The 14601-nt window shown below is 39.0% G+C and overlaps 1 protein-coding gene across 1 annotated transcript in view; it reads right to left on the bottom strand.

Moving 5' to 3' along the window:
• The window catches only part of LOC137949368 (uncharacterized), a 34847-nt gene that overhangs the window by 13162 nt on the left and 7084 nt on the right, over positions 1 to 14601 (bottom strand). Inside the window, exons 3-9 of the mRNA XM_068795440.1 lie at positions 11414 to 11571; positions 10444 to 11323; positions 2201 to 2958; positions 2037 to 2111; positions 1753 to 1936; positions 1569 to 1667; positions 1405 to 1471 (exon numbers count right to left, since the gene is read on the bottom strand). Coding sequence (XP_068651541.1) covers positions 1405 to 1471; positions 1569 to 1667; positions 1753 to 1936; positions 2037 to 2111; positions 2201 to 2958; positions 10444 to 11323; positions 11414 to 11571 — 2221 coding nt within the window. The remainder of the gene's footprint in view (positions 1 to 1404; positions 1472 to 1568; positions 1668 to 1752; positions 1937 to 2036; positions 2112 to 2200; positions 2959 to 10443; positions 11324 to 11413; positions 11572 to 14601) is intronic.

Here is a 14601-nt window from a genome sequence, read left to right as displayed (position 1 = left end):
GATCAGCCACCTCCATGGCTAACTCCTTTGCTAGGGAAGGAGTATCTCTCCAATCCTTCATTGTCAGGTTCCCCTTCCTCTAGCCTTGTAATTTTGTTTGGCCCTCGAGCCCTCAATGAAAAGAACTCCTTTCTCAAAAATAAAATAAATAAAATAAAAAGATGATAATATTGATTTAGTTAGATTTTCTAATGTAGACTAGGCTGGGACAGAAATTGATAGGAGGTCAGCAAGTGGTTTTTATACACCTGTGAGTAGTAACATTGTTACATGGACAAACAAAAGGAAAGAAATTGTAGCAAGATCCAGTACTAAAGCAGAATATACAGTCACAGATCATGCAACATGCATGCTAATGTGAGTCAAAACATTAATAACAATAGTTTAGTATCCCAGTTGACAGCAAATTATGCAGGGATATGATAATCAGGCTGTGATTTATTTTTTATTTTTTATCTTTTTTTTTTTTTTTTAATGTAGGTTGTGATTTTTATTGCTATTAATCCAGCATTTCAGGATACTACGCATAACAAGGTTAATTCTGACTTTCATTCAAGATGTTGTAATGAGCAAGAAAATTACAACTCCTTCGACAAATTTGAAGATTAGAGGGACAACATATTTGTTAAGGCCTTGAGTAAGAAAGAGTTCAACAACATTTCAAATAAGTTTGGGTGATTAGACTAATATGTCCCAACTTCAGGAGGAGTGTCAAGATAAGCAAGTTTGATTAATTAGGGGTACTATTCTAATTATCCTGACTTATGGCTATCTTTGTTTAAGATAAGAGTGGTCTAGTTATTCTGTCCATCTAATATTTTACATTAGGTGATTGTAATTAAGAGAACGAGGGGTTGACTTTGTCCTATTATCTTCTCTTTTCTTTTGACGCAAACCACTGGTGTGCACTTCTTCCTCTTCTTTGCTCTGTTTCACATCTCAACCTCAATTCACTCAATAGAATACTGCATTAAATAATTTATGCCCAAAAACAAATATTATTTTCAGTACTCTCAAAATCTTACTTTTCAATTCCCAAAAACGAAAAAGACATGATAACAACCCCACTACCGAAAGTAGTTTGTCAATGTTGGAATCTCTCTTGTACAAACTCTTGCTTCTCTTTTTCTTCTTTTAATTAAATTTCTCATTGTTTTCAACAAATAATGTTAGAAATTCATTCAAAGAAAACAGATTTATCCAAATTTTCTAATATGATTTTTGAGGGTGACAATATTCAGGTCTAGATCACTAGATCATTCTGGAAAAGGAGAATCTTCCCCACCAAGCGGGCAGTATGACAATGTTGGGCTTTTCGTGATGCTGAACTTTTGACTTGGGACTTCCGTCAATTATGAGAAGTTCAAATGCTAATAGTTAAGGGTCATATGATAGTGCTCTTACCTTCTTTTTTCCCAAAAACATTTTTACATCCCTCACATCTACATCCTTCAGAACATCCAACTCCAGCCTTTGAAAAAGGAAGAGACATTAAGATAATTTCAGAAGTCCATGGAGCAAGCAAAGAAAAATGATAGAATTGCAACATGTAATTAGAAACCTCAAACCTGATAGCATTCACAATATTTCTTCAGACATAGAGACTTCTTACAATTGCATCCCCTTTTATGTCTTGCAGAGGCTGGTGTTGTCCAGTTACCATCTTCCTATTGACACGAAAAAGACATTGAAAGTTATATTCCAATTGTCAGACAAGGAACTGACTAGTTTTAGCCAGGTTGAGTTCCTCACCCCACTGTTTTGTGGAGATTCAGTGATCCGTTGCACAACCCTTGGGGCAAATGCAAGTGGATTACGTGACTCTATTTGTTGCCGAGTTTCAAGAACTGTATCTTCATATTCAGGCTTATTAAAACACTCTTGGCATGTGCAGGGTTCAGCGCAATAAACACCCGCAGCAAAACATTCACAGTACCTGCATAACCAGCAAAGAAAGTTGGATTGTATCACCTGGAAATATATACAAAAGCTAAAATATCCTATGTAGTCATTTCGGAAACTCAAGGAAGACTTACAGTTTCAGGCACTTTGATTTCTTGCAGTTGCAGCGTTTGCAGCCTTCATTCTCAACACTAGGAGTTGCCCTCTTCCTGTATACCAAATCCGCTGTTGAAATGTCAAGAGACAGAGAAAGAAAAGAAACAAGAATTAGGAACACAACTCTGAAAGAAGAACATGCCTTTTCTTTCTTGGACTTGTTTGGTTGAGCTCCTCAAGCTTCCCAGTACCATAGCTAGCAAGCATTTGCTTCTCGTATGGAACCAATGCTTGTCCAACAAAGCTGAGGTGCTGGGTATGGTTTAATGAATTTAGCTCATGTGGGGAAGTCTTAATATTGGTAGAAGAATTACTCGATATCAAGGCCTGACATCTCTGCTGATCCAATTCACTGTTTTCGAGATCAGAAAAGGACATTGATGAATCTGTATTCACATTTCCTTTAGCTGAAAAGTTCACAATTGAACTTGATGGAACTAGCAAATCCTTTGAAGTGCATGGCAAGTGACAGTTCTGGCCAGAAAGCAGCTTCTCCCCTTGCATACTAGACCCAATTCCAACAGCTTTCCCAATGTTGTTCAAGTGTAAACCGATAGCCAATGAAATGGGAGCAGTAACAGGTGAATTTCCTCTGTTTTGAACAGTATTATCTACTTTAATTGTGTAAATTTCAGGTGTTTCCCCTGAACAAAATTGCAACCTGGATGATGCATGAGACAGTTCAACTACTTGCTTGTCACTGGAGAATGAGTTTGATTCTGCTTGGGATGACATGTTTAAAGTCTCTGAGTGTATAGGACTGGCAGGTGGACCCAAGTTGGGTGGAATACATGACGAATCCCAGGAATTACTGTTGATTCCAGTACATTTCTTTTGTACCTCAGCAGCCTCAAATTGAAGACAACGTCTTCGTATTCCACGATGAAGTTGACTGGCCTCCTACAGAGCAATGTCACAATTATTCATGTCATAACAAATCTAAAAAGGAATAGAAAAAAAGTTGTAGAAAAAATATCCAACACAAAAGCTCATACTTAGGGTAGATAGGCAATATTAGATATGGATCACTACCCAACTGCAGAAGTTGGGTCCAAGAGCATCCCAAAATGACTAACCGAAGTTAAAAAGTGTTTCCCAAATGGATATCAGCAGGATTTTTTCTAACTAAGTTATGTGGAATTGTTTTCTACAGCTCCCCTTCCCATCCAAGGCTAAACAAAGGAACAGAAACATGGACAATATACAAACTAAACAGAGTAAGGATGATGCCTGACAGGATAGACACCTTGCTTTAACACCATATAAAAGAGTTTTCCGATCCTGGTTCTTTTAAGTTTGGGCCGAGTTACCCGAGTTAGGTTGCGTCACCCTGAGTCTAGGGCTCGACGCAGACAAGTAAGCCACCAACCAAACCCACCAACTTGAAATACCAAGTCAACCCAACTGAGTCATATGTAGACTTACCAAATTGAATAACCATGTGTCTATCCTAAAATAACTAGCTGAAATTAGGAGGCCTTTTCACAACCAATAACCATAGATTTTTTCCTAAATCTAGCCTACTTGGGATTATTCTCACTAAAAACAACCAATGCGGATCTTTCTCATTTTCCCCTCACAATTAGGGTATCAATGTGGCTCCAAATCATGGTACTAAAACTGAGTATTTCTCACAAAACTCAAAGATGGAATGAGTTTCTATTAAACGTGCTAAGTTTCTTAAATTTGATTAAGAAAACTTGATTGTTCATAGTAGAAAGGAAAAGATTGGCTGAGTGGTATCATATTTTTCTTCTTGTTCAACAATTTGGAACCTGAGTCATTATACATCCAAAAAAAATGTTTTTTGATAATTGTGTATGGCACTATGGCTACTACATATTTAGTTCGCACTACCTTAACTCTTACCATTTTAATCTTTTTTCTTCAAGATCACAAAATCTTGACAAACATCACCAATCCTTGTCTTTTGTAGGTATTTGTGCTATGCAAAAATGTATTAAAGTCTTATGTAAAAATCAAGACTTGAATGAAGGAAGAAGAGAAAATTGAGAGAAAAAGGACAAAAGAGAAGAAGGGTTTTCTGAAGAGCCTGAATAGCATCTGTTGTTGTTGTTGTGTCAATTGCTACATATCATCTGAGCACCCGGTGTAACTGATATAAATGAATCTAAACTCCCACTTCCACTATCAAGAGTTGTAGAATTAGCACATGCTGGCTTCCAAAACTTAACCCTACATTTGTCAGTACAATGATTATTTCTGCAACAATGAATACACTTCCTTTCTGACTTACCATCACCATGTCCTTTACCACGGCTTGTGCTCTCTCTACCTTGGTCTTTACCTCTACCTTTACTACCTCTAGAGGAATTTGTAGGAACTGATGTATTGTTGGAAGCATTAAGAGCAGTGACTTCCATTAACTTGCCTCATTTACCTGCTCCAGGTACAACAATCTTCACAACCGTCATAATATGATTAAAAGAGGTAGAGAGACTAGGAATTTCATCTGAAGATAACACCTGGGCTTTAATAGCATCAAATTCAGTACCTAAACCATCTAAAAATTTTGCAACAAACAACTGATTTTGTTGTTTTCTCAACTCATTCTCATCCATAAAAAACGGATAATATACATTGATCTCATGTCATATGCTAAGAAATGCCAATAATATTCTATAACAATTCGATTTTCTCTTTTCAACCCAAAAAAGTTTGTATTCAACTCATAAACTCAAGAGAGATTACCTTCCTCTGCATATAAAAATTCTAGAGATAGCCACATAGCCTTTGTTATCTCACAATTCATCACCTGATTTCTAAGAGTAGAATCAATACTAAAGACAATCCAAGTCATTACCTGATTGTTTTCTGCCTGCCAATCATCATCTGGAGACACTGGGGGATCATCTCAAATAAACTTCAACTTATTTCTACCGTTAAGATATATTTTGACAAACTTAGCCCAATTAAGATAATTAAACCCTATCAACTTTTTCAAAGTAATCATGATGGTAAACCCAGAATTTCCTCTAATCGGGGTATAAACTTTTCATGTCTCAACCATAATACCGATATGTGATCGCACAATAACAAATTTAAGCTTCCAGATAATTTTCAGATTTATCACCAAGGTGGGCCCCACTTACAAATTTAGGGTTAGGTCACAAAAATAGGATATGCACACTTCAACAATCCAATAACCAGCAATTCACAGCTATTTCAACCAATATCATGCAAGCGTAGTAGCAATTAAGTTTAACATCATCAATTGGGTGATGATGTAGGCATCCAACATTAGGTTGGGTGATGCAGATCTCAAAAAATCCAATTAGGAAACCAATTAGGGTAACCAAAGTGTAGAGAATCCTTCAATAATTCATAAATACTAGTAATCCTAATGTTATGGCAAAGAAAGGGAGAAAAAAGCTTAACTTTGATGAACCAACATAAAAACCTATAGTTTTTCTCCTTCTAGCAGGTTGTCTTCTTAAAAAATGGCAAGAATCTACAGTAGAATGCTCCCAACAACAATCTACTGCTCTGATACCATGTAAAAATCAATATTTGGGTGAAGGAAGAGGAGAAAATTGAGAGAAAAAGGATAAAAGAGAAGAAGAGCCTAAATGGGCATCCTTGGAAACTGTGCACGAATTCATAAACTCCTTAAATAAGTGTTTTGATTACAAATTACAAAAATGCCCAATATACTTAATAAACCTTAATCTCCTTATTGTCCTAATAAACCATAAATCCATTGGTGCCTCTTTCATTGCCCTCATACCAAAAAAAAAACTACTCAGCCCTCTCTCAAGATTACAAACCCATCAACCTGACCACAAGTTCATACAAAATTTTAGCGCCTTCTCTCCAAACGTCTCAAGGTTGTTCTCCCTAGTGTTATCAGCCCATGCCAAAGTGCTTTTATATCTGGCCACAATATCCTGGAGTTGACTATGGCAGCGCGTGAAATTCTTCATTCGTTTAAAAAATTGAACCAACCGAGAGTTGTCATCAAATTAGATTTCGAGAAAGCCTTTGATAGGGTCAACTAGAAGCTGATTGAGCACCTTTTTGGTGGAATAGGCTTTACCACTCGATAGTGATTCTGGATGAGAAGCTGCATCTCAAACGTTTCATACTTTGTGCTAGTTAATGGCAAGCCATGTGGGTACTTCAAAGGCACAAGAGGTATCAGGCAGGGAGATCCTCTCTCCTTTTATTTTCACACTCATTGCGGAGCACTTGGCTGCCATGGTCTGACTGGCTAAAAGGGTAGGATGGCTTATGCCTACCTCCTCTGATCCGGCTCAAGACATTGGCCTCCTTCAATACGCAGATGACACAATTATTTTCTGCAAAGGCTCCCTTAGCCAAATTCAAAACATAAGTGCCCTGCTTAGCTTATTTGAGATCTCATCGGGACAAAAAATCAGCTAGGCAAAATCATCCATTTTTGGATTCAACATTGAGCCAAGTTTGCTTAGCTCAATGGCAAGCCATCTTGAGTGCAAAATTGAAATGTCTGCTAGAACATATTTGGGACTCCCTCTGACCCTCAGCTCTCTTCTAAGGCTTTTTGGCACCCTGACATTGAGCGTTTGGAAAGGCGCTTGGCCTCCTAGAGGACGAAATTCCTTTCAAAAGTAGGTAAACTGGTTCTGATTAAATCTTGTTTACATGGAATTCCCAACTACTTTTTGTCCATGTTCCATTGTCCTGCTTCAGTCAGGAACAGAATTGAGCTTCTAAACAGAAGATTCCTTTGGGGAGGGCCAAATGGGGAGAAAAAATATCATCTAGTAAAATGGGAGGAGGTGCGCAAACCAAAATCTCTAGGTGGTTTGGGTATTCTGGACACTACCACTACAAACTCGACACTCCTCAAATGGATCTGAAAATTCAATATGTATCCTGCCTTAATTTGGAGAGCTCTTGTTGCAACAAAAGCTAACAAGCAGTCAGACTAGTGGACTGAGGGGGGACGTTTCTACTCGTTCTCCCCTGCTTGGAAAAAAAATTGTCAAACTTCTTCCGGAATTCAAAAATGCAGTAAAGTGCTACATCAGAAATGGTACTTCAACAAAATTCTGGAATGATTGGTGGACTGGCCAATCTTGTCTCAAAAATAGCCATGAAGCAATCTCTTTCAGGTAATTCTGATGCCCTCATCGCGGACATTTGGTCAAACAGTGGGGATTGGAATTTAAAACTCAAAAGACCTCTCTGATCCTGAAGCCATTATGGCCTCCAATCACCTTGATAGCCTTCCCGTAATGAAGCCAAATAACACAAATGATACTTTAATTTGGACACCATGTTCAAAAGGGTCTTTCTCCATTGCTTTTGCCTACAACTTCCTATGCAACACATTCACAACCCATCCAAAACACCCTGCGGCCTTAGCCTAGAACCTCCTTACTCCAATACATACAAAAATTTTCATTTGGACCGCTTGCAGAAATAAAATCCTTACCTCTGATTCTTTAATCCGGAGGGGAACCCAAATCCAGGACCCACTTTGCCCTTTTTGTAAAGTTGCCCCAGAAACAGCCAATTTGCCCATTCGATTTGGACCTCTCTTTTAAATAAAATTGGGCTCCAATACTGTGTTGTTGCAAATCTTTCAGCTGCTATCCTCTCACTTATTGATTCCAGACTACCAAAGTTGGTAAAGATGATTATATCATGTTGATTTGGGCATATCCTATGGGTACTATGGAAAGAAAGAAACAGGAGGAAATTCAAATTCAAATCCTCCCCAGTTGAAGTTCTGACTGAGCAAATATCGCGACAAGTATCTATTTGGCTCCTTAACCGAAAAGAATTCAGAAACTTTAGCAACACCAACTTCAGAGAAAATTGGAAGTTAGTTGCAGGTCTCTCTCAGCCCTCTTGCCCACCTGTTATGGCTATGTGGACCCCACCTCCACTGGGCCATTTCAAGCTAACTTTGATGAGAGTGCTCTCGGTTGCCCTAGTCCGACGGGTTATGGTGGAGTTATTCACAAAGCAAACAGTAATCTCCTCTTCTCTTATGCGAGCCCCCTTGGTAACTTTGACTCCACAACAGCTGAATTATCGAGATTGCTGAACGAAATCAATTTTTTTTCAAATCATCTATCGGGTCCACTATGTATTGAAGGTGACTCAAAGGTGGTTATCAACTGGTGTGCAAAATCCATCAGGCCCCCGTGGCATCATTGGGATATGCATTCGGAAATATGTAATTTAATTTCTCAATTTAATTGTAATTGGAAGCACTTCCTCGCTCTGCCAATTACTTGGCAGACACCCAAGCCAAGGCGGGCATTTCACTCCAACACTAAAAACAACCAATGCGGATCTTTCTCACAAAAAACAACCAATGCGGATCTTTCTCATTTTCCCCTCACATTTCATGTTTTTGGTTTTCCACAAAGAAGAGAATTAATGTTTTTCATTCTTTTGATAATTACATAGTTGGATTATGAGTTTCTACCTCACATTTTGATTTCATGGTGAAACTTAACCTCTCTACATAAAGAAAAATTAACACAAAGATACCAAGCATTGTTATAAGGATGATGAATCATTGAACCATTATTGATCTAAAATAGGGTAATTTTCAATTACTATCCTCTTAAATACCATATTTCAAAGGGAAATAGAACCTCCACCGGGACCTCTTTGGCACCGTTCAGATGGTATTTGGGACTCGTTTGCCTAGAATTGGCAAATTACTTCTCTCCGCATGCCTCACTCACATTCCTTGGTGTCTTTGGTTAGAGCGCAGCAATTGTCGTTTCAACTTCAAGTTCAGCAATCTTGAGAGCACCATCTCTTCCATTATGAGTCTTATCTCTAGTTGGTTGCACAGCAGGAAGGAATTTGCCCCCCAGGCGGGTATTTTCCTTCGATGGAATTGGCAACTTTTGGCTCATATGTCGGGACCCCAAAAACCTCCTACCATGGCTGAATGGATTCCTCCTCCAAGTGATTGCATTAAGCTGAACTTTGACAATAGTGCTTTGGGGTGCCCAGGCCCAGCGGATACCAAGGGTGTTTTTAGAAACCACAGAGGCGAGATCATCCTATCCTATGTTGGGCCAATTGGCATTACGGATTCCAAAACCACTGAGGTGACTGCTCTTCAACATGGTGTTCAAATTTTTAAGGATCGGCTGCATGGATAGCTACTCATTGAAGGGACTCCAAAGTTGTTATCAGTTGGTGCTCGAGCTCCGCCCCTTGGCGTCACTAGCCCACCCTCTCCTCTTATCTTAGACTTTGTATCTACCATTTCTTATACTAGGCATCATGTTCCTAGATCGACCAACTCCTCGGCCGACATATTAGATAAGCTTGGGACCTCCCTGTAATCTCTCATTGTTTGGGACGGTCCCCCTACTATGTAATTTAGCACTATTTTAAAAAAAGAAAAAAATACCATATTTCTAACTTCCAATAACATGAATTTCCAAATATGGCCTAGTTCCAAATACACCACCCCCTTAACCCTAAAAGAGTCATATTATCATCTCTAACAGATTCATTCTCATATCATTTTCATGAGGAAGAGAAATGTGACCTCCTATCTCACTTCAAATGTTGGGTCGAAGAGGAGATGGCTCCTCAAAGAATGGGACAAGTAAGGCCAATGCTATCAAACCTAGACAAAACCGACTTGCTGATCCAATGTTCAACCTGACCTTGTCACCTGTCCAGGTTTGATTAATATAAAATCCAGGGTAGATGAAAAACCAGTCCAGCTAAAAACGCTTTCCCCCACCTCCTCTTTGACTGAATAGACTGGGGAGGCCCCCATCAGCATATAGTTGAATGGGAAACCGCAAAGACCCCTCCCCCGTCCACAAAGAGCATGCCAGAGCCGCACTCCTCCCTGTCATAGTAGAGAAGGGGGCTCTGCTCCACCCTACCCCTTCTATTCCACTAGTCGATAAGAACCTCCCCTCCAGCACCAGAAAAAGACGGGGAGAACACTCCTCCCCCTCCCTGCAATTTTGATTTATAGAGAGGGGGAAGTAGAGGAGAGCCGCTGCCCTCCTCCTTTTCCGTAGAATAACCTAAGGGACCCCTTCCCCTCTATAAACACATAGTGGGGGGAGGGGATCACTTTTTTTCAACTTTTAATAAAAAATGAAATCATGTTGGTGTCAATCCGATTCAACAATCAGTCAAACACAAGTCCACCCTCTGGGCTGGTTTTTATAACATTGACATAAACCCTAAACATTCATATTTATAGATAGATAGATGGATAAATGAAGGAAAAAAGGAGGGAGGTAGGGAGAGAGCGAGAGAGAGAGTAGCTCCAAAAGCAAGCTTTATAAAACCAGCACAACATGTAATTTCTTGGGATAATCTTTTCCAGGAACATAACCAAGACAGTGACCCATAATTATCATAAGGATTTTGTACCTCACAATCATGCGGCATCTGGCTTCTGGCTGTTTCTTTGGCTACTGTTTCCACTGTCTCATTCTTGACACAATCCATCATATGGATCTCATAAGATTCAGGCTGCATCTGGGAAGTGTGATGCCAATCGCCATCTAAACCACCTTCTCCAGCAAGTTCCCTATCCGCATTTGTTCCTTCAACATGAAGATCTGATGACAGAACAGGAATTTCTCTATTGTCTTCAGGAATGTCATAATCCCGTGATGTAACAGCCTGATCTACCAAATGCTGCTGGTCATGTTCTTTACCTGTGGTACATTCAGTGGATGAGTCGACCACCACTGGACCACTTTCATCCTTAGATATCAAACCTGACCACTCTTCAGAAAGCCTTTCATCCATCATTTGTTCAAAACTGCCAATCTGTTTCTCTCCAGATTCAACTACAATTTTTCTTACATTTGCTGCTACTTTTTCAATGGCTCGACTCTCCTTAGTTTGAGTTTCTCTAAACAAGGTTAAGGTTGAATCATCCACAGTTGAATCTTTTGGCACGTTCTCATCGACCACAGACTTTGCAGTGATTTTACGAGGGCTACTACTGCCACCTTCTATAGCTCGAGGCAGAATATTAGCTTTCTTAGATAGAAAATAAGGAGAACCTGTAGAACTGACACACTCTTCTGAGGGATAAATAAGATACTCATCAACACACCCTGAAGGACTGAAAGACTGTGCTTCTGCAGAGCCCTCATTGTTATTTGTTTGGGACTGAGTAATCATATGAGCTTCTGGTAGGGTTCCAGACGTTTGAGGAATATAGGGAATTGCTTTCAGTTTGTCTCTATCATTGTAATTTGATGAAAATCTTGTGTCTGATGAGCGTGGATCTTGAGACCTGAAATAAAATAAATAATAAAGCAAATTTGACAACCTTGAGATTTTCAGATTTTTAAAAACAAGTAGATAAATTTGACTGAACAAATACCCTTTTATATCTTTAGTTTCTCTTATTGTTTCCCTTGGTGACATAAAAACAGGGGGCGGAGATGTGAGATTGATCTCTGGAAACCGTTGTCCAACACGTAAAGCTGCTGTCTGATTTATAGGGGACAAAGTGGATACATAACTTGTGAAGGGGGACTCCTGCAAGAAAAAGATGGAAATGACATAAACTACGGATACAAAAGAACAAAGCCTAGATGCAAGGACTAACAAACCCTCAAACAATGTCAATAAGATCCTCAAAAAAAATGTCAAACAAGATTCAGCAGGATATAATATTTTTGTTAGAAAATACATCCAGGGGTACTTTGGTTATTTTATCATTCAGGGGTATTTTGGTCATTTCACCACCTATGAGGTTAAATTTCTTTATGTAATCTTATTCTGCATGTTAAGTTATGTCAGTAGTTAAATTTTCATGTACATAGGATGTATAGTTAGGGAGATACAAGGAGAATAAGGTTTATTAAGTGTATAGGGGCATTTCTGTAATTATCACCCCAAAACAGTTATTTAAGATCTGGGTGTTGTGCACAACTCCCAATGAGCCTCTCCTGGCTCTTCTGAGAAATTTCTTTCTCTTTTCTCTTTTACTCTTAATTTTCTTCTCTTTCTTCTCCCAAATCTTCATTTTTCATGGTATCAAAGCAGTAGATCATAGCTGGGAGCATTCTACTGTAGATTCTCATCAATTTTGAAGAGGCGACTTGCTGGAAGGAGTTCTACAGGTTTTTTATATTGGTTCATTAAAGTTAAGTTTTTTTTTCTCTTTTCTCTACCATAACCTTAGGGTTACTTGTCTTTATGAATCATTGAAGGATTTTCTATGCTTTAATTGCTCTAATTCAATTGCTATTTGGGTTTCTTGGGATCTGTGTCACCCAACCCAGTGTCTGGTGCTTGCGTCATCATCCAACTTGTGACATCAGCCCTAATTGTCACACATTCTGCATGTTATTGGCTGAGATCTGTTCAAATTGTTGGTTATTGGCCTGTTGAGGTGCAATCTTATTTTTGTGCTCTAACCCTAATTTTGTGAGTGGTGCCCACCCTAGTGATAAGTTTAGAAATTGTCTAAAAGCTTTGATTGGTTATTTTGTGATTATATATCATTATAATGGCTGAGATAGGAGAAGTTCACACTCCATCTAGAGAAAATTCTGGATTTGATGAAAAGGATACACCATCATGATTACTTCGGAGAAATTGACAAAGTCTAATTATCTTAATTAGGGTAAATCTGTCAGGATGTATCTAAAGAGTAGAAAGAAGTTGAAGTTTATTAGAAATGACCCTCCAGTAGGAGTGGCACCAAGCCAAACCGTTTACTTAAGCTCGGCTCGAAAAAAACTCAATTCATTTCAATTTTTACTTGAGATCGGCTCGAGTTCAAACTTGAAATAAGACTCGTTAAGTATAACAAGCCAAACTCAAGATTTTCCAAGCTCGACTTTTTAGCTCGTGAACCGACTTGTTAGCATAGATTTGTTTATGAAAATACCCTTTACTCTAATTGCCCTCGTCAATTTCCTCTTTAGTTGGCTGATAGTTGCTCTTATTTACCTCAAACCTCAAAGATGATCGATCATTCAGCCCTTTTGGGTCCCTCAGCATCTAATGTTGTTATTTGTCAATGAAATAAACACTATTGATGGAGGTGTTTGCTATTTCTTTTAGGTATATTAAGTTGGTTATTATACATTAGTATACTCCATTGCAAAGTCCTGGACTCATCTGTGATAGCTTGCAGTTCAATGGTATTAAGTTCATCACAATAATCTCTTTATTTATTTTTGTAGTTTTAAATGTCGGTTAAAATTTTTGGGCTCGAGTTCGAAGTATTCAGATCAAGCCCATCTCAAACATATGCAGATTTGAGTTTGGCTTGGCTTGATGCCTCCCCTACCCTCCAGTGCCTCCAAATGATGATTGAGAGACAGAGGACAGTCAGGTTATGACCTGGATTATCAACAATATTGACTCTACTTTGAGAAATCAGGTGATGAACTGTGAGACAGTAAAGGCTATGTGGCTGTCCCTAGAATCTTTACGTGCACAAGAGAGTAATCTCTCTCAGGTTTATGAGTTGTATAAAGATTTTTTTGGACTGAAAAAAGGAAATAAAACTATTACGGAGTACGATAGCACATTTCTTGGCATATGGCAGGAAATTAATGTATATCATCCGTTTACTACGGATAAAAATGAGTCGAGAAAACAACAAAATCAGCTGCTGGTTGTAAAAAATTTGGGGAGGATCATGGATATATAAGTGTGGACACTATCTCTATTGGTATGAGCCTTTTGGGGGTAAAGCCCAAGAGCAAATCCATAAGGGCTTAAGCCCAAAGTGGACAATATCATACCAATGTGGAGATAGGTGGTATCCATAGTCCTTACAAATGGTATCAGAGCTATGCCCCGGAGTTAGCCATGGTGGATGAATCCTCTGAATGCCGAATGAGGGTAGTGGGCCTCGAATTAGATCGCAAAGGGATCCGTAGATGTGTTCTATTGGACAGGTGGTGTGCTTCGAATTCTTCATGGACGTGTCCTAGTCCCAACACGGTCAAGAGGAGTTGATCTGGATAGAACATGCTCTCGAGACAGGTGGTACTCCATGTAAGGTGTGTACTTCCAACACATTGGAGTGGAGAATCCAGGTTGGTTGAGAGTGGACGGATGGATGATTGTTTGAGGGGAGGCTCGATGGTCCTTTGTTCAAGGGGAGGATTGTTGGGTATACGACCAAAGTCCCACATTGGCTAGAAGTCAGGAGGATTATAGATATATAAGTGTGGACACTATCCCTATTGGTATGAGGCCTTTTGGAGGTAAAGCCCAAGAGCAAATCCAAGAGGTCTTAGGCCCAAAGTGGACAATATCATACCAATGTGGAGATAGATGGTGTCCATAGTCCTTACAGATGGTTTAGGTGCTGAATTTGATGCTATTAAAACCCAGATGTTAGCTTCAAATGAAATTCCTACTCTCTCAACCACTTTGAATTGTATTATGACGACTGAGAAGATTATTGTACCTGGAGCAGGTAAAGAAGGTAAGATAATGGAAGTCATTGCTATTAAAGCTTCTAACACTACATCAACTCCTACAAATTCCTCTAGAAGTAGAGGTAGAGGTAAAGGCCAAAGTAGAAGACATGGTGATGGT

Source organism: Aristolochia californica, unplaced genomic scaffold (genome assembly GCF_029961685.1).
Source record: "Aristolochia californica isolate CCGP_79_NKW_82.1479 unplaced genomic scaffold, dmAriCali1.0.hap1 SCAF_14, whole genome shotgun sequence".
NCBI classification, from domain to species: Eukaryota; Viridiplantae; Streptophyta; class Magnoliopsida; order Piperales; family Aristolochiaceae; genus Aristolochia; species Aristolochia californica.
Note: the sequence above shows the minus strand (reverse complement) of the source record. Positions and strands in the feature narration are given on the sequence as shown.